General features: G+C 38.6%; 1 protein-coding gene across 1 annotated transcript in view; it reads left to right on the plus strand.

Moving 5' to 3' along the window:
* LOC142143180 (putative cation-transporting ATPase 13A4) overlaps positions 1-19,601 on the plus strand; it is a 149,130-nt gene extending 129,529 nt beyond the window's left edge. The window contains exons 29-31 of the mRNA XM_075200889.1: positions 7,725-7,813; positions 10,536-10,616; positions 19,361-19,601. Coding sequence (XP_075056990.1) covers positions 7,725-7,813; positions 10,536-10,616; positions 19,361-19,585 — 395 coding nt within the window. The 3' untranslated portion in view covers positions 19,586-19,601. The remainder of the gene's footprint in view (positions 1-7,724; positions 7,814-10,535; positions 10,617-19,360) is intronic.
* The last annotated feature ends 1,827 nt before the right edge of the window (positions 19,602-21,428 follow it).

The raw sequence follows: 21,428 nt of genomic DNA on the forward strand, positions 1-21,428 counted from the left end.
TTCCTTTTCTTCTTTTTTTCCCATTTTCCATTTCCTCTTTTCACTACCCTGTGTTTGAAATTTTAGCTCATTTATCTGTCGCTGGAAAGCCATCATGATGGTCTCATATACAGCCTCGTTTATGTTATTAGTCTTGGAAAACCAGATTAATTGTGTTTTAATTTGATTTACTACTAAGGTATTAAGGTTTCATTATTGTGTTGAAGAGAGCCTTTACATCAATAACACAACGGTTGTAGTATCTAACTATCTGTCTCCATTTAGTCTTTAGTCCTCTAGAGTTTTGGTCAATGACCGGGAATGTAACTAACGAGATCACTTCCAAAGTAGCTGAAACTATCCTCTTGTTTGTAAGGGGCTATAAGTGGTCCACCTCTTCTGTCATTGCAGTTAAACTGATTTTTGGAAGAATATATTCAATTCACAGCACCAAATTCTGTAGGACAATTTTTCTAGGAAGAAAGAATCACTATGTAGACACTTGGCAGTGAGGATCTCCACAGTAATACAAGTTTATTATACCCAGGTGATGATACATATGTTTAAGTTTCTCCTGATTACTGGAGGTGGTGTTCATTGATGTCGGGGTATCGAGGCTTGGTGCCCCCATTATTGATCTCTGATAACCTGATTTCCTATTATCATAATTCTGTCGACAGGAGAGGAAGTGAAACACAGACAAGATGTTGCAGTTTCAAAATCAGCTCTGAGGGTCTTTTCAGTCTGACCCTTTATTTATTTATAACTAAGGTCCAGCATTAACTGGTTAACAACAAGCACATATAAGGAAATCTCTTTTTTTGCAATTGTAAGTACATATAAGGAAATCTCTTTAGTTCAGCAAATATTTCTTTGCAACAATAAATACATATAAAGCAACATCCTTTGTCCAATTCTACGTAATTTCCCCCAGGCTGTTTCTTTCAGTCTGGCATCCTGCTATTGTCTGTTCCATAGGAAACACTTGTTTTTCATCAAGGCGTAGTCCTGTAGTATCTGTAGTATAATTTTTAAAGTATTTCACACATATATTTGTTCCTTTAATAACTATTAATTGTTTTATACTCTCACATTGGACACCTTACTCCTTGACAGAATCAGTCAGTCTACCCATGATGAATTATGTGGAAAACTTATAAAATATATACCACAGGGCTTATTTGTCACCCCTCCACCGTTATAAAATAGGTCTAACAAACAACCACTCTTGCCTGAAATGTGGATCACCCAGTGCGGATCTGGCCCATTGCCTTTGGGAGTCTCCACTTATTAAACAATTTTAGACCCGCATTTGGAGATTTAGTAAAGATTAATTAGTTCACTATTGTCCCATAAACACAGAGGGCCTGATTCATGTTAAGATGCAGCTAAAAAAGAGCATGGAACTTGAGTATAGTTCTGAATGTATCCAAATCCAAGCGGTTCTCATGATATGTTTCCATTTCAATCTGGGTGGAATTACACTGTCTAGACTTTATTTACCGTATGTAGAAGAATTTTTAATTTATCTTATAATGAATTTTTTTAACAGTATAATTATTAATAAAAAATGCATTTTAAAAAATATACTGTATATAATGTTATTACATTAATTACATAAATCAAGATGCCTTTAATTCTTACTCTATCATTTGTATTAAAAACTATGCTTTTATTTAGTCAATCTGTGGGCTAATTTATTAGCTGTAACCATTAATTAGGCAGCTCCTGAGGTCTATTATTATGCTGCCTTTCCTCCTTCTTTGATTGGCTACTTTGGGTACTTAAGGTAGGGAGGGCTTTACCTCACTGCTTTTTACAGTGTTTCTGTTCCAGATAGATGACCTGCTCCTGCCCGTTCTGCTGAAACTTTGGATTGGATTTCTGTGCATGATTGTATGCTGATTGCCCTGTCTTGTTACTTGGATATGCTACTTGCTGCCAACCGTGACCTCTTGCTTGAACCTGACCATGCTTACTGCTTCAGACATTACCCCCGGCCTATTCTGACCATCGATATCTTCTACCCCAGGCTCCTATTCTGTGTTGCAGTAATTCCTAAATTTACACTATGCTAGAGTTTAAGACCTGGGGGCATCTGATTACCTGTGAGCGCAACTAACTCTACAGGAAAGGCGGCTGCTATAAGTGAAGACCTCTACTCCTAGTTCTGCAAGTTCATGATATAGCCGTTAGCCATAACATTATAACCGACCTGTGAAGATATTTGGAGGGAGTCACTTCATGGAGGACAGCGCAACAAATCCTTCCCCAGCTCGGTTTCTGGCTGATCAGATTGAGACCTTGGGCTATATTTACTAAGCTGTGGGTTTGAAAAAGTGGGGATGCTGTCTATAGCAACCAATCAGATTCTAGCTTTCATTTATTTAGTACCTTCTACAAAATGACAGCTAGAATCTGATTGGTTGCTATAGGCAACATCCCCACTTTTTAAAACCCGCAGCTAAGTAAATCAAGCCCAAGGTCTCAGATGGACCAAGGCCAATCGCATCGGTTGTCTGCTCAGGAAGACGCCTCCAGAACGTTGCAAGTTAAACAGGTCTCTTTTTTATTCACTGCGGAACCCCAATTGAATTTGCCGGATTAGTTTTTTTCCGCAACTTTAAAGAGAGCTGTAAGTTTTTTTTTCGTTCCTCAGACTCAGAGCAACAAAAGATTGGCATCATAATCTCACTTCTCCAAGGTTACCCTCAGTCCTGGGCATTCAGTTTTGCTCCCACGAGTCCTTCCTTGCAGCCTGTTGAGGCCTTTTTTAATGCACTGGCTCTACTCTATGATGACCCTGACTGCATGATCTTGGCCGAATCTCATCTCAGAGCCCTGAAGCAAGGCTGAAGCACCAGTGTAGAGTATTGTGCGGAGTTAGGCGATGGTCCAATGATAGCGAGTTAAATGACCCAGCGCTCCGATATCAATTCCATCTCAGGTTCTCAGAAACATAGACTCCTTGTTGCAATATTCAATACCAACTACCTTTGAGAATATGATGCGTAGGTTCTGGGAAAGAATAGCTGAAAGGGATACATCTGCTTCTTCCGGCTCTCCGCCTACCACTTATGCTGCATCATTGGATATTCCTGAGCCTATGTAGTTAGGTGCCTAAGGCCTCTCTTTAGAAGAACGTTCCAGGGACGCTACCTGGGTCTTTGCATGTATTGTGGCAACAAGAGCCATCTGCTCCATGATTGCCCTAACAAGCCAGGAAAAAATCAGGCCTAGGCGCTGAAGAATAGGTGCGCCTAGGTCTTCAAATAATCTCTTCAGAAAATTCTGTTTTGATTCCTGCACACCTTGTCTATGGTGTCCAGTCCACTGATGTTTCAGCTTTTTTCGATAGTGGTACAGCCGGTAATTTCCTTGATTTCAATTTGGGCCATACTCTTGGCATTACCTAAATTAACTTGGACTCAAGCATCACCGTCTGCTGATTGGATGGTAACTCTTTAATTGGGGGCAGAATTCTTGCTAGGACTCCACCTGTATGGTTGTCTGTGGGTACCCTTTATTCTGTGATGTATTTTCTAAGAGAAAGGCGGATTCTCTTCCTCCTCATCGAGAATATGACTGTGTAATCAAACTCATCCCCAGGTCTAAATTGCCTAAAGGACGTTTATATGCCCTATCTATTCCTGAGACTCAAGCAATGGAGCAGTATGTAAAGGAGTCTTTGGAAACGGTTCATTCGACCTTCTAAGTCTCTGGTAGGAGCCGGGTGTTGGTGTTTCTTTGTAGCCAGAAAAGATGGCAACTTGAGGCTTTGCATTGATTACAGCCAAAAACACTTATCAGCTTCCTCTCATCTCTGCACTCTTTGATCAATTGAAATCAGGTACTATCTTCTCTACAATTGACTTCCGGGGTGCCTACAACCTGATTCGGATAAGAGAAGGAGATGAGTGGAAAACAGCCTTTAATACCCACTCAGGGCATTATGAATATTTGGTTATGCCATTCGGCCTCTTCAACGCTCCGGCAGTGTTCCAGGATTTAATTAATGATGCCCTATGGGAATTCTTAAGTAAATTTGTTGTGGTCTACCTGGACGAAATTTTAATCTATTCACAGTCCTTGTTTCAGCACCACCAGCATGTACTTGAGGTACTTCTTAAACTCCCACTAGGTTAGGTGTTTAAACACTTAGCCTGTGGAGTCCAGATATTGTCGCTTTAAATTAACATTGATATAAGTCGCAGTGACGTCAAAATGAACTGCCGGAGAGCTGTGTCTTCGGAATGAGCTCCTGTCAGCATGCCAGGGCCATCGAAAATCTGGAGCTTCGGTTTTCAGGTTATTCTGCTAATACTGTATTCGGTTTTTTTCAGAAACCTGATTTTTTTTTGTAGGATTAAAGGCTGTCGGAATTCTCAGCATCCTTAAAACGATTATCACCGGCAAAAACTTCAAGGCCGATGCACTCTCTAGGAGCTTCATGTCCTATCATGCTCAGCCTCCTGATTCTCAGCCCATCATTCTGTCCTCCTCAATTCAAGCTGGTTTGACCCAAGACTTTGGTGTTATGCTTCATCAAGTCCAAAGAATTGCACCATTGAAAACCCCTACAGACAGGTTGTTTGTTCCAGTTCATCTTAGAAAACATTAGTCGCTGAATGTCATGAGAACAAACTTGCTGGACATCCAGGAATATCTAAGACCATCAAAATCCTCTAATGTTGGGTCTGGTGGCCCACCTTGTCTTCCGATGTTAAGACTTATGACCTTTCTTGTAAAGAATGCACCAGAAGCAAGTCATCTAGAAGCCGTCCTTCGGAGTCAGTTGTTACCCTTGCCTACTCCAGTTAAACTATGGACACATCTCTCGATGGATTTCATTGTGGATCTACCACGGTCATCTGGCCACAATAAAAAAACTAAATTTTACTCCAAAGATTGGAGAAAATTCAGGCGCAGAATGGAATAATAGAAAACAAAATGTAATAAAAAAAAATGTAATATTGTAAAAAAAACATTTTTTTAAAGGATATTATTTATTTTGCATTCATGGAATATATAAGTTATCCTACACATATAGGCTCAGGCTGCTATATTCAGAGATTGCCTGCATATCCCTAGGAAAACTAAATTAAAAAAGAAAGCAGAAGAATCTGCTCTCTGAAAGCTTTAATGTCAATAGTAAAAATCTGAAGATTCAAATGGCAGAATAAAGAACTACAAGCATACATACATAAAAAAAACTTTTTTCATTTCTTACGCAAAGTACACTAATAAAAACACATACATAAATAATGGCACAGTATAAAATCAACATAACTTCTATAGGAGACAAGATACTTTCTGTAACTAAATTTGCATCAGGTTCAATAAGCATAAACATATGTGCAATAAATGACCCCTACAAATGTAACACCAGAAAAAGTAGAACAAACATTTGCCTATTAAATTATCCAGCCTGTATCAGGCATCAGCAAATGAAATCTCCATTCAAAGAATAATAATAGGTACAGACATTTGATATCTGTGTTAAGTAGTATCTAAGTCCAGCAAATAATCACTTGAAGGTTCTTACCCAATTCCTGGGAAATGCAGTAATACAATGAATCACCTGACCCAGCAGACTTGATACATGAAGGTGGCCACCCACTCAATAATACCACTTCTGTTTTAAGATCCACGGCTTTTCTTCAGGGTCAGTCACAAACCAGAGATTTGTGACTGACCAAGGTGTATTTCTTTTTCATTAGGGTCAGTCACGAATCTCTGTTTTGGATGCCTTTAATTCTTACTCTATCATTTATATTAAAAACTATGCTTTTATTTAGTCAATCTGTGGGCTAATGTATTAGCTGTAACCATTATTTAAGCAGCTCATGAGGCCTATTATTATGCTGCCTTTCCTCTTTCTCTGATTAGCTACTTTGGGTATTTAAGGTTTAACCTCCCTGCCAGTTATAGCGTTTCTGTTCCAGATAGCTGACCTGCTCCTGCTCGTTCTGCTGAAACTTTGGATTGGATTTCTGTGCATGACCCTTGGCTTGTTTATTACACTTTGATTGTATGTTGATTGCCCTGACCTCTGCCTTGTTACTTGGATATTCTACTTGCTGCCTGCCCTGACCTCCTGCTTGAACCTGACCACGCTTACTGCTTCAGAACTTAGCCCCCGGCCTGTTTCTGACCATCACTTTCTTCTTCCTCTGCCTTCCATTTCGTGCTGCGGTAGTTCATAAACTTTCACTACACTAGAGTTTAAGACCTTGGAGCATCTTATTACCTGTGAGTGCAACTAGCTCTATGGGAAAGGCGTCTGCTATAGGTGAAGACCTCTACTCTTAGTTCTGCCAGTTTATGATATAGCTGTTAGCCATAACAGGTACCAAAGTTATTTAATTCCTATGAAGGTTTTATTGGAATTCTTTCAGAGTCAGTGAAAACATAGATCTGGAAATGCTTCTGTAACACAACATGGTACAAAACCCATATGTGTGTCCTTGATTCACCAATGTCAGTGGCAATGAGCTAGATGAAATCATTTTTTTGGGGGAAAGCCTATCTGTTAATACCTTCATTGGTGTAAGAAAAGCAAATATTATTAATTTTGTTTTGATGCAAATTTATATGTATCACTATGTATAGATGGTTGTCTACGTTGGAGACCATTGTAATCATTGTTATTGAAATGTTCATTCATGTTCATTCAATGCTGAACTGAGCATTCTGCTGTATTTTGCGTTATATGTTTGCATACATTCATTGTTATATGCTTCAATAAACATATTTAAAAAATAGTGCCAGTTACAGCTATTAACAGGTCCAGTTAACATTCTTTAGTCTTTTAGGGCCTGATTCATAAAGGATCTTAACTTAAGAAACTTCTTATTTAAATCTCCTGGATAAAACCATGTTACAAAGCAAGAGGTGCAAATTAGTATTCTGTTTTGCACATAACTTAAATACTGACTGTTTTTTCATGTAGCACATAAATACTTTATAGCTTATTTGTACATTGAAATTTAAAGTTGATATTTGTGTGCTACATGAAAAAACAGTCAGTATTTAACTCAACTCTATTTAACTCTAGTTTTCATCAAATCTATTATTATAACTAAATGTGCTGTGATTTCAACAGGGACATGTTGTTTTTTGTTTGGTCTTTTTCCCCATAAAATGACAAGCCCCATACTGACCAGCCTAGGGCTTGTTTTCACTATAGCAAGAAGAGCCCATGAGTTTGGTCTCCCAGTTTTAGTGGAAACCAGTCAAGGCTATCTAGCACTGGGGCTGGCTGAGGATTAAAGGTGGGGGCAAACTGCCCATGTTGCAATTGCTTTTTACTACACAGTGCAGTATGTGAGGTGGAAGCAGAGGTAATAGTCAATCACTACCATTTCTCCCCTATTTAGTTGTGTCTGTTTATTCTGTGATTTTCCATTACCTCGACACTGACCACAGATGCTGCCAATTCATTCGTTTAGGCTGGTATGTGAACATAGTAGTTTGATTCACAAAGCATAGTATGCACGGAGGAAGAAAGAAATGCAGGACTGAAGAAATGAAGCTGTACAGTTTATGAACAAATGTTATGTTTTTCATGTTCTCACACGAATAAGGTGTTTCCTAAAATGGACATTACAATGAAATATATTGTTATTTTTGATGACAAGTGATGTCACCGAATGACAAATATCTTAACTTTCAAACTTGATTACAGAAATAGTCACATTACTCATGTATTATAATAAATAATTATACATTTTGCTTTTTTTCAGATCTGCTTTCCTTTTTGATCATTGTGCAAGTGGTAGCCTATGTGTTTGTCCTTTTTGCTGATATTGAATCTCTGTACACTGTTATGGAGGTATAGTATTTTATGTGAATAAGATATTAATAATTCATAATTACATAATTCATAATTAGCTTTCATTTTTAACAAATCTGAAGAATTGTCTTACTCTTCCCTTAGTGAATTTGCACTGTGCACCATATTGTCAATAAATATAGAAGAAAAATCTAGTTGAACATTTCAGATTAATACTTTAGTGCCCAGGGTCTGGCTGGCAAAAGGTAGCCCAGGGGTCGAGACTCGGCTCAACAGCCTATTAGGAAAACATTTAATGGAAAAAAAATACAGGTAGTCAAGTGACCCAGCCCAAGGTAGCCCACTATGGGACCTGCTCTCCAGCCCCAACAGCCCCTGTTATTACCCTCATACAAACTTGTGGTATACATTGTTATCACACATCACCACTCTCTACAAATACCAGTTTACTAAATATGGATGTAGGATTTATATATAAAAAAAAGATTTCTGTTGATAGTGAATTTGACTATGTATTGAATTGTACTGAAATGAGAAGACATGCATTACTAAGAAACAAACCAGTAATTATTTGGTGGCGTGGAGTCATGCTTCAGGTACATAAGCTATATATTAGCTAGAGCAGGAGTGGCCAACCAGTTGAAGCCTAAGAGCCAAAATATAGTCATAGATGCGGCTAAGAGCCGACTTTACCTTTTATATATGTGTGTATATACATATACACGGTATAAACATGCGCATACATACCACACAAACATACTTTGAAATTATAATAGAATTTACAATATCTTGCTAAGTGAAAAGGAAGATATCCAACATTGCCAAAATGTTCAGAATAATAATCAACTCAGCTCTTACCTTGCTGTTGTGTCCAGTGGAGGAGGGTTCAAAGGGTACTTACAGTCTTTCCACAGTAGCTCATGGTGCTTCTGTATCCACAATCACTGTGGAGGAAACTGTTGAAGTGGGGATACAAAGTCATAAATAGCCAACATGCCCCTCAGATGTCTTCACATTCCCACCAGACCTCACTACTTGCCCCTTACATACACATTAGCCTCTTCACATGCCATTAGATCTACCCACATTCCCCATACATGCCAATCAGCCTCTCCACATGCCCCGTACATGACAATCAGCCTCTACACATGCCGCCTCTCCACATGCCCTGTACATGGCAGTCAGTCTCCACACATGCCCCCTACATGGCAATCAGCTTCCTCACATGCCCCTTATATACCATCAGACCTCACCAGATGCCCATCATACCACCTCACATGCCCCTTATATACCATCAGTAGTCACCAGATCACCATCAAACCACCCCACAAATGCCATCAGACCTCACCACATGCCACTTATATGCCATCAAACCTTACCAGATGCCTCTTATATGCAATCAAACATCACCAGATGCCCCCTATATGCCAACAGACCTCACCAGATGCCCCTTATATGCCATCAAACCTTGCCACATGCCATCAGAACTTGCCAGATGCCCCTTAGATGCCACAAGATTACTCCACATGCAACATCAGACCTCCCCATATGCTCCTTATATACCATCAGAACTTACCAGATACCCATCAGATCACCCTACATATGCCATCAGACCTTGCCAGATGCTATAAGACCACCCCACATGCCCATCAGCCTCCCCCAAATTTCATCAAATCTAATTCTTACTCTCTGATTCCCCTATTTCTAGGACCACATCTCATAGATATGCTGTTCAGTTTTTAGCCCTGTACCACATTATATTGTGCCGTGGAATATATTTTTTTATCACAATATGTCCCTTACTCATTACTCATTTACTTACCTACTTACTAAAGATAGACGGAAGACACAAACTCACTGGAACCCGCGAAAAAAAGAAGGAGGGAGAGCGCTCTCCACTGTTTCCTCCTCCTTCCCTGATTGGATTGATTGCACACTGTGACCTCCCTGCGTTCTGTAAAAGAGGTCACGCGACTGGGGAGATGCTCTGGCTGGATACCGAACTGCTCCTGCCGGCGCCTAAAGGATTGGAGTGATGGCTTGGGACTGATCTGCCACTGCCAGCATCGGAGCCGCATGTTCAAGTTAAAAGAGCTGCATGCGGCTCGAAAGCCATAGGTTGGCCACCCCTGAGCTAGAATATTAGTTAAATCTGCAAGATCAATGTTATAACCATTTAAATTGTTTATCCATTTGGGGAAATTTCCCCTTCAACAAAAACTGCCAAACACTTCCCCATGTAGAAAATAAGCTTCATAGTGGTCTCTTGAAGAGAGGTTTATGCTCTACTGTGAGCTGCATCCAAATGAAGCTATCTGAAACATGATCCAGCTTGTGTTTTCAATTGAGGGACTACAGGTGTTGAGGGTTCAGATTGTATTAAGGGAGGGTTCTCCAAAGTGAACAGCCCTTTTAATATTTTAAATAAAGTATAAACCTCTATGTGAATTGTATATTAATCTTTCATATTTAACTGGTTCAGCTATCACACCAGTACCAGCTCCCATGGAAAACAATGAAGATTTCCATCAAAGAGATAATAATATTATTTCCACAATGTTTTACTTTATTGTTCCAATGATCTTCTATATTTTGCCTGCCTTCAAAATTTGCCCTATTGTCAAGTTTAAAATAAGTTGTGATCTATCACCATTTTAAAATTATGATACAGTTATATACTTTACTCTATTTTTTCTTAATTTAGCCTATTTTCATTAATAAACAATCCTCATTTATGGTTCTGTTTGTTTTAATCATGTAGCTTGTGTGCACCCCATATTACTGGAGAGTGAACATCTTCATCATGGTCCTTGTTCTGTTTATTGTGTCATACGTTGCTGAGGTAACTATTTTTTAATCAATATTTTTCTTATACTGGTGTACTTTTCTTAGCGCTTTAACGGTCTGTTAATACCCAGTCTTGTTTTAATACTGTGTTTGTCCTCAATTGTAAAGCACTACAGAGGACGATTGTGCTATATAAATACATGTTAACAAATAAATATTAAATGGAGCAAACAAAATTAAGCAAAATAAAAGATTGCATCACAAACTGTATTATTAAGTCAAAATGGATAATGATACATAAAATAGGTTAAACCACAAAAATACAGTAACACATCAATGCTTACAAACTGCTAACAATAGCATTACCCTCTATATGATACCTATAATATAAGACAAAAATATGAAAATTAACTGTGTATCTAAAGAGCTGGCAGAACCACTTTTAGGCATTAATATATGCCAAAGCATGTTTATTACTAAGCTAAATAATATACCCAAAATAATTGATGTATTTATCTTGAAGCTATATATTGCTTCGATTTTCCTACTACTTTCTTTTGTATAGCAGATATAATTTTACACCGCACTATATAGGCACAGTTTTCTTGCCCAAGGGAGATTACAATTTAGTTTTTGGCTACCGGAATACAGAGCGGCACACTGGAATTTGTAAAATCATTGCAAAAGGGTCCCCACTTTTCCCTACTGAACTACAACTTCTATTGCATGTGTTGACCAGTATTGCTGTTCACATATTTTTCTGCTGTCAACTTTGTACAGATTGAACATATATATATAAGGGCATTACCAGTGATTTCATAGAAATGCTTAATATGCAGTGCTTACTATCCTTTATCAAACCCATGCATCATGTGTTTGTTTGTGTAGACACATAACACACTTTCACAAACAAAATTTGCATGAGGATTTCATTCTTTCATACCAAAAAGAGGGACGATTTGGAAGGAGATATTTACAGAGAGATTTCAGTCCCAAAAGAGTTGAAGAGAGCTCTGAGGTTCCTCTTTGTGTACTCTCTTAGGATTGAGGAGGTGATTAAATTAGTCTGTGATTGAGGAAAGGAGATATAGACTTAGCTGCAAAGTCTAGGTAACACTGGACAATATATTTTACCTTCATGCTTATATATGACAATTTCAATTTAGCATTAAATTGAGCAACTCATTTAAAAATGGAGGCATATATCTAGTGATTTAATTAGAATTCTGGTTAATTCCTAAATAATACAAACATAGTAATAAAACTACACTGGATGTTAATTGACAAAGAGGGCTCTGTCCACAAGCTTACAATCTGCATCAAAATAAAGGTTTAATACATGAGGCTAAGGGTGATATATTGCATTTTGGCCCAGCAAAAATGCAAGGGTAAAAGTGCTTTGTGGGCTAAGTCACATAGCAATGTTGATTTGGGGCTCAGAGGGTTGTTTGAACATAGAAAGAGAACACATGTACCTTTTGTGTAAAACTGTGTAAAGGATTGGCCATCAGGTAGAGTAGCCTAGGGACTCTAGTAGGGTAGTTTGGGAATTTAACATGCTTGTCGGAAGAGGTGAGTTTTCCTGGAATGTATGAAGGTTTGGTGGTTAGAGGAAAGTCTTGTGCGAGGGAGGCCATTCCACAGAATACGTGCAGCCCACAAAAGTCCTGTTAACTGAGTGAAAGAGCAGGTGGAGATGCAGATTTTGTGCAGAGCGGAGGGGTCAATTTAGGAACTATTTTGTAACAAGTGAAGAGATGTATGCAGTGTTGTTTATGGCATAGTATGTTAGTAGTAATTTATATTTGATTCAGTAAAGTACAGGCAAGCAATGTAGGAATGATAGAGCAGAGCAGCAGAAGAAGAACATTTTACAAGGAAAATTAATCTAACTATTGCATTCAAAATACATTATAGTAGTGAGTCTGGTTAGGGGAAGACCAGTAATGAGGATATTACAATAATTATCATCAGCATTTATTTAAACGGCGACACAGATATTGTAGCACCAGACAGTCATCATACAGATATGGCATATATGAATGCAATAAAGATAGTAAGTGATACATGAATACAATTAAGCATCATAATACAAGAAGTCATGAGCTAGCAATTGCAGCTAGCACAAATAGGGGTACAAATCCCAAATGTTCCAGTACACAACCAATAAAAATGTCAACATAAGACATAGGTAGATGAATGTGAGACAAAGGGTTAAGAGGACCATGTCATGAGAGCTTACATTTTAAAACAAAGTGATAATTAGAGACAGTAGATGCAAAAGGACACAAGTGGATGTGGCAGATAGAGGAAGTAGAGGGAGAGGACATGAGGGTTTAGAAGCTGTAGAAAGGGCAAGTATGAAGATGGTTGTTTTAGGATAGAGTTTGGAATTCTTTGCCTCTCCCTAACATACCCTCTCCCAACCTAAAATCCTTCAAAGACAGGGAGCAGCAAGGGAGAAATCTTGAAGACCAGATTTGGAGGAGATTATAAGAGGGGAAGAGATTTGAAGGTCAGAGGTGGAGCAGAGTTGTTGAGCTGGGGATTTATTTGTGACAAGGTCTGAGATATATTGAGGGGAACCATTAGTGTGGGCCTTGGAGGTGAGTGTTAGCAAATTGAACTGAACTCTGAATGGAATGGGGAGCCAGTGAAGGGATTTACAGAGTATGGCAGTGGATGAGAAGTAGTTGGAAAAGAAGATTAATCTAGATCCACCAGTCAAGGTGGGTTGTAGAGAGGAAAGTTCAGAGAGAAGGAGGTTACAGTAGTTAAGGTGGTAAAAAATGGGGAAGTGTACCAGAGTTTTCATTACCTCCTGAGTGAGGAAGGGGTGTATTTTGGCAATGTTGCAGAAGAGAAACCAACAAGACTGCAAGAGGGACTGGATGTGTGGAGTGAAGCAGAGGGAGGAGTCAAGGTTGACACCAAGGCAGCAAATTTGAGGTAGAGGGGAAAGGGTAATGTTGTCAACTGAGAGGGACATGTTGGGCCTGATTCATCAGGCATGTATCTGCTGATTTTGAGTGTATAGTATGCAAAATCACTGCACATTCCCAGAACCGGACCATACGGCAGTAAACGCATATTTTCTGTGCATATTTATAATCCACTTAAGAATTGGATGTATCCTGCAGTGTCTTGTGTAGTAGAGCACAGCAGACCTACAACTAAATTCATCAGCACACATATCTACATATCCGTTAGTTGAATTTGGTAGTGCGCAGAGTCTATTCACTTATGTTTAAACAAATGCACATTGAGCTCAGTATGCATGCTTTGATGAATCAGGCCCATTAAGTTTGAGGAAGCATTGGGTCATCCAAGTGAAGATGTCAGTGTGGCAGTTAGACACACCGTATAGGAAAGGGGATTAGAGATTTGGGGAGGAAAGGTAGATTTGGGTGTCATCTGCTTGCAGGTGGTAGCTGAGACTGAAGGAACATATGAGTTTGCCAAAAGAGAAGGTGTAGATAGAGAATAGTAGAGGGCCAAGAACAGAGCCCTGTAGAACAGCAATAGAGAGAGAAAAAAGAAGGAAGCAGGAGTCAGAATAAGAGACAATGAAAGAGTGACATAAGAGGAGGAGACAAACCAGTAAAGGACAGTGTCACAAAGCCAAAGGGAATAAAAGGTATTAAGCGATAGAGAAGGATCAACAGTGTCAAAAATAGCAGACAGGTCAAGAAGAATGAGAATGGAGAAGTGTCCGTTTGACTTAGCTAAAAGAAGATCACTCATCACTTTATTAATGGCAGTTTCAGTGGAGGAGTTAAAGTGGGTCAGATAGTTGAAGACCAGTTGTTCAAGAATTTTAGAAGCAAAGAGAAACAGAGAAATGATGTGCAAGTTGAAATGAGAGGAATGGTGAAATGAGAATTTCTTAAGAACAGGGGAGATACGAGAATTTTTGAAGGCAAAAGTCACCTGTGGAGAGGTCATGTGTAAACAGGTGAGCAAGTTACTGGCAAGTTTTGAGCCCATGAAGGAGCTTGGAGAGAACTTGATTGATGGTTGATGGTTCTGGTTGAGGGAGAGAAGATAGTGAGTATTTCAGACTCATTTGCAGGAGGGAAGGAGCTGAGAATTTCAGTATGAGAGGGAGAGAGGATGAGTGGGGGAAGGTGTATCTGTCAAGAGGAGATTCTATAGTGAACGAAATACTTTGTTTTTACAGCTAGTGGCAAAGTCTTGAGACAAGAAATGCATTGTTAGGCTGCAGTAGCTGAAGATGTTTTCAGCTTGTTTTCAGTACAAGTACATATTGGATATGTGGAACAAAGACCAATTTTGAGTCAAGATTGACGCATAGACAGCAAGCTTTCTAAGTTGAGTTTATTGTCAAGTTAGTCAACAGAAATAGAGATGTTATGTAACTAGCTTTTGTTTTCTGGTAAGGAATGCTTTTAGCTCGTTTTTTGAAAGATCAAATTTGAGTTGACAAGTTGATATCCATGATGAAATAACAGAAAAAGAATGCACTAACACAGGCCAACACCGATGGTGAGAGATCCATAGAGCATAGCTAAATTTGGTGTCATTCTCATAGAGACAATACTGAAATCCAAATAAGTTATATAGGTGGAAAAAGGCAGAGGACCTAGATGGAGCTTTGTGATACTCCAACTTACAGAGGAAGTAGAGATTAGTTGAATCCAGAGAAAAAAAACACCAAAAGAGTGATTTGATAAGTAGGATGAGAACCAGGATAATATTATGTCCTAGGAAATTTACTGTTTGCATGAGAAGAGAGTGGTCAACATTGTGAATGCAGCAGAGGTCCAGGAGAATTAGAAATGAGTAATTCCCTTTAGAATTAGCATTAAAAAAATAATTGACCATCTTAAATGGAGAAGTCTCTATGGAGTATTGGGAATGATAGCTACAGGTGCAATGTAATTTAAAAGAGGTTGGGTCACAATTTACTTTTTTGACAATAGTAGTAATAACTGCATGCTTGCATAATGATGGAAATATACCAGTGGAGAGAGTTTACATATTTTAGTCAAGACTGGAATGACCACAAGAGACAGGGATCGACTGATTTGTGATGGTAGATGGTCAAGTGGACAGGTATTGAAATCGAAAAATTAGAAAAGATTATATATTTCTTATTTATTTGTGGGATCAAATGAAGAAAAGGTGACAGAGGGTGCAGGGAGGGAATTGAGTGATATGTTGGTCAAGGAAGAAGATATAATTTCATATATGATCTGATCAATCTTGTCCTTGAGGTAGGAAGCAAGTTCTTGGGTATTATGGTAGTCAGAGGGGTTGGTGGGGCAGTGTTGAGAAAGAGTTTTAAATGTATTAAAAAGGCATTTAGGTTTAGAAGCCTGAGCAGATATGAGAGATTAGAGGAATGTTTGGCAGTATCCAAATCATTTGATATTAGTGATAGATAGCAATAATTATAAGGAAGTATGAGACTTTTGCCAATGTTCTTGTAGTTTGTGACAAGGATTTTGAAAGTCATTTTGTTTGTTAATTATACTATGTTTGACATTGTGGTTGACATGGAAAGAGTAGCAGGAGCCACTTTGTCACAAGCTTTTAGAAATTAAGGGGAGGGGGGTGACTTGGCTATGAAAAGTCTACAATTAAAAAATCTACACCAAATTGTCTATAGTCAAAAGGTCGACACAGTTATAAGGTTGACAGTCATATGGCCTGAGTCTCTAAGGAACCTTTCTGCCGTTTTTGTGTGTACCGTTCGCAAAAATCACTCTACGCATGCTTAGATCCGGACAATGCACAACAGAACAGTCCACGTCAAAGTCAGCTTCGAGCGCCAATGACACTTACTGCAGCCTACGATTTAAGGGTGTGAATGGGATGGGGAATGGGTGGATTTACATAGGCAATAAACAGTAAGCAGCCACGTCCAAGTCAAACTCAGTTGAACATAGAAGAATGCTGGTTTTCTGCCATCTCTCTAGCATCAGCTAAAGATCTAATCTAGTTCTGGAGTTCTAGTTATGTCAGTCGCGTACGCATGATATAACTTGTTTTTGCAACCAGGAGCAGCCGTAAAAATGTCTTATGTACAGTAAACATTAAGCACACCCTAATAAATGTTTTTCAAGAAAAAAAAACCATTTAAAAAAATAAAAATAAATTCCATGTATGAATATTATATTGACTTGTAACATTAACTAAATAAATATATTTTTTTCTATGCGTTCTTTGGAGATTATATGTTCCACATAGTTATTGTACATATCCTGCAGTGTCTGATCTCGTAGAGCACAGTAAATCTACAACCATAGTCATCAGCACACGTATCTTGAGATCCATTCCTTGTTGACTTTGGGAGTATGCAAAGTTGAGTTACGTGGAGTTTCAAACAAATGCATGCTGCGCCCAGTTTGTGTGCCATAATGACTCAGGGCCATAATGTCTACATGTTCAGAAGGTCGACAAAATTAAAATGTTGACATGTAAAATGTGTACAGTTAAAATGTCGACATATATCACTAGATTTAAAAATTGAAATACATGAAAAAGAAAGGAAAGTAATGTTGAAAAAAACAAAACAACCCCCCCAAGTTCAACCAACCCTAGTGTTGGTATTAGCAAATTCAGAGGGACAAAAAGCATGGGAAGCCCCCTATTTTTTTTTTTTTTGAAAAGTAAATTTTTATTGAAGTTTTTCAAATCAACATAGGTGTGAAAGTGAGACATCATATGACATATATGTGAAACACTTCACTTTGAATAACAGAAATGCACATTCAAGAAAACTTGAACGCCACAAAGAAAATTGGCATGTTACTGTAAAGAAACGAGTGTTGTTTTACTTATTTTTGTTTCATGGGGGAAGACAAACAATGAGGGAAGAGGGATTTGGGGAAGAAAAAGAGGGGGGGGAAGAAAAGTTTATGGGAAGCCCCCTACTTTACTATTACCAGTAGTAGGCTTTACCAGCTTGGGCCAATGGCACATTAGCAGGGAAACCCACATAGTGCGTTCTCCCTGCAATAATGCCAAACCAGCCGAAGGATAGTCAGCATGGTGATGGATACCATAGGGAGATCGGGTCCGCAACACCCCACTTTGGTTTAACCAGCCCTGTGCTCATAGCACTAGGGCTCTTTCCATACCCCTTGGGCGGATGGTGTGGGATTAATAATAAATATTTGATTGTATTATTTGTCCCTGGTACATTAGAGGTCTCAGAATGCCCAGGCTGCCATTAAGTATTTGGGCATGCTGGTGGTTGTAGTACTATAAGCATCAGCATACCCATACTTGGGAACCACAAGTGCCAGCATGCCATGGCACGCAGGGCTCGCTGGGATCTATAGTGCACCAGGGACAAATTTAAATAATAATACTCACACTCCAGTGTACAAATTATTTTAATTGAAACAGAAATACCCATACACTAACCTCATTCACCCTCTTTATTTCTCACCTACAACCAGGGTTTTCATCTGTAATAGATCCTTGGCTTAGAATTAGCCTTAAATCAGAGTTTTTTATTTTTCCAATGATCCTTGTTACAGATTACAGATGAAGAAATAAAGAGGGTGAATGAGGGTAGTATATTGATATTTCTCTTTCAATTAAAATCATTTTTACACTGATTTCTGTGTTTTATTTACATTTTTCCCTGGTGTACTACAGGATCCAGCAAACACTGGGTGCCAAGGCATGCTGGAACTTGTGGTTCCCAAAGTGCCAGCTTGCCCTGGCAGCCATAGCAAATATCCTAAGGGCATAGAGAGAGAGAAAATAAAAATAAAATGATCAACTTAATTTGTCTTTGAGCCTTTTGCTGTGTAACGTCATTATTTTTTTTACAAAGAATAAAAAGTTGAGGCGGGAATGAATGTGAAGTTAGGGTGATATATAGCTAACCCATAACAAATACTTTCTGTTTTTGCTCTGTAAGAACTTTTTTGGGTTAACGCAGTTTTTTCAGTCATGCTGAATACACAGAAAACAGGTTGGGTACGTTTTCACGATGCTGACAAATCCGACAGCCTTGAGTCCTACAAAAGAAAACCGATTTGTGAAAAATACGACTGCAATCTAAACAGATTTACCTGAACACCGAATGTGCAGCTTTCCGAAGGAACAGCCATGCTGACAGCCAGGGATTCCGAACACACAGGACTCCGGCACTTCAGTTTCACCTTAAATGAACATTGATGTCAGTCGCAACGTTGTTAAACTGAAGTGCAGGAGTCCTGTGTGTTCGGAATCCCTGGCTGTCAGCATGGCTGTTCCTTCAGAAAGCTGCACATTCGGTGTTCAGGTAAGTCTGTTTAGATTGCAGTCGTATTTTTCACAAATCGGTTTTCTTTTATAGGACTCAAGGTTGTTGGGTTTTTCAATATCATGAAAACGATTACCACCGACAGAAAACACACAGTAAAAGTTAACAATTATTATTATCATTTATTTATATAGCGCCACTAATTCCACAGCGCTGTACAGAAAACTCACTCACATCAGTCCCTGTCCTATTGAGGCTTACAGTCTAAATTCCCTAACACAAACACACACACAGACAGACAGACAGAGAGAAAGACGAGGGTAAATTTTTGTTAGCAGCCAATTAACCTACCAATATGTTTTTGAAAGTGGGAGGAAAACCATGCAAACACTGGGAGAACATAGAAACTCCTCACAGATAAGGCTATGGTCGGGAATTTATCTCATGACCCCAGTGCTGTAAGGCAGAAGTGCTAGCCACTTAGCCACCGTGCTGCCCTAAATGATTTAATAAAATATTAATGCTATACTGCAAAGTTTCTTGACTAATTATCCCTGCATTTTTTGTTCCAGGAGGGATTCATTGAAAACAGAAATCTCTGGCTCTGGATAAAGAGAATATTTAACTACAAATCAAAAAGTCAGTACAGAAAATTGCAAAGGAGATTGCAAAAAGAACCAGAGTGGCCTCCAAAGAACAGAACAGACTATGCAATCCAGCCTGTATCTGGAAAGGACTGTGATATTGTTATGTACAGTAACCCAGTTTACTGTACTTCACCAAATAATGTAAAATAATCTCTATCAGAATAGACAATAATTTGATTGCAGCAAATTCGACAAGAAAATTACTTCTTGGGTTTGAAGTGAATTGATGCTGTAACTGTTGATGAGATTATAATTAATTCAACTGTTCTGTAAGATTATTTCATACTTTTATTCATTTTAATAATATCAGAAATACATTTATTTACTGCAGCCCATTCAATCTACCTGTCTCCAGGTATAATATTTATATATTCTACAAATTACTAGTACTGCCAAATTTAAGGTCATTATTTTATGCAAAACAAAGTGGCACAGAGGGACTCCCACATGTACACAAATACACTACTACAGAAACTCTCACTAGTCACAGACTGAAGGAGTTGAGAAAAAAATAATAAATGTAGCTTTGGTTTGATAATTTCTTGGCAGCATATTTTGCTTCTAACAGTTTGCAGTGCCTTCATAGTCCGTTGCTAAAACCCCCAAGAACGCGAGGGACAGACTAAGCACATCCTGGGCAGTAGTTTACTCTGGTGCAGGAGTTAGCATAAGTTTAGTTGTCCAGAGAGGATTCCATATAGGGAAATTTTCAGAGGGCCCTGCGGAGTAGTCCTGATGGAGTGCAGCTCTAGTTGCAATACCTCAGGCCATTGCAATCCTGTTTATCTCATATACTTCTGCAGCTCAGTCTAAACAGTTTGGCTATGTATTAACTTTTTCACTAAAGTTGGGGTGATAAATAGTATGTAAGTGTTGTTTGTTTCCCATCATGTCACACATTATCTTCACACTTGATCTGCAAATTGGATACCCTGGTCAGAGGAGATCACTAGCTTCTGTACTATATTCTTGGTTGTTATATCATCTGTACTAGAGGCTGTAGGCATTGCCTCAACCCATCCTGAAAAGAAATCTATGCAAACTAACACATATTATTGTTGCATTCTTTCTTTAGAAAGCTGTAAAAAATTAAACTGTACCCCCTGAAATGGAACCCCTGTATAGGTGAGATATGAGAGTTCGATTGCAACTGGCCTCCTCTGGGATTACTCTGAAAATTTTCACAATACCTGGTGGCAATGGTATTGAATCATGGGGCATGCCAGTAGGCCTGGACCAGTTGGTCAGTACAGTTTTAGATGCATGGGTGAGAACATTTGTTTTCTCAGCCAATGCAGGAAAAAGATCCTAGGTGCCACTGATTCCTCTACTCTGCTGCACCATTAACCACTGGTATCAGTCATCTAACATAACAAAAAACATTAAATAACACAATAAAATAACTTTTGAATTAAAAATTCACAGAGCAGTTGATTCCATATTACTGGTATCCCAATGCCCTTAGCAAGTGTTCTCTTACTTAATAAATAAACACACATAAGACTTGTTTGGTGAAGAAAAATGTCACAAAATGTATTAAAACAAATCTTTCAGCTAAAGTAATGTCAAATAAAAGCTACCGGCTATCACTCCACCAAGTTATGGCAACCAAACAAAAACATACCCTCACACTCCAAGGCACACTGCACAAAAGGGGAAGCAAGAAAAAGGTAGGCAACTACGGACCAGTAAGCCTTACATCAGTAGTAACGAAATTGAAGGAAACACTCTTAAAAAAAAGAGTTGTTGAATATCTCAAATTCAGTAACTTACAGGATCCCAAACAGCATGGATTTATTGGGGGGAGATTATGTGAAACAAATCTTATTGACTTTTTTGACTGGATGACTAAAGTATTAGATCAAGGGGAGGCCGTAGATGATGATGAATGGATAGATTGGTTGCAGGATAGAAAACAGAGAGTTATAGTAAATGGAGTGCATTCACAGGAGGGAAAGTTTACCAGTGGAATACCTCAAGGATCTGTGCTTAG

This window comes from Mixophyes fleayi, chromosome 3 (genome assembly GCF_038048845.1).
Source record: "Mixophyes fleayi isolate aMixFle1 chromosome 3, aMixFle1.hap1, whole genome shotgun sequence".
NCBI classification, from domain to species: Eukaryota; Metazoa; Chordata; class Amphibia; order Anura; family Limnodynastidae; genus Mixophyes; species Mixophyes fleayi.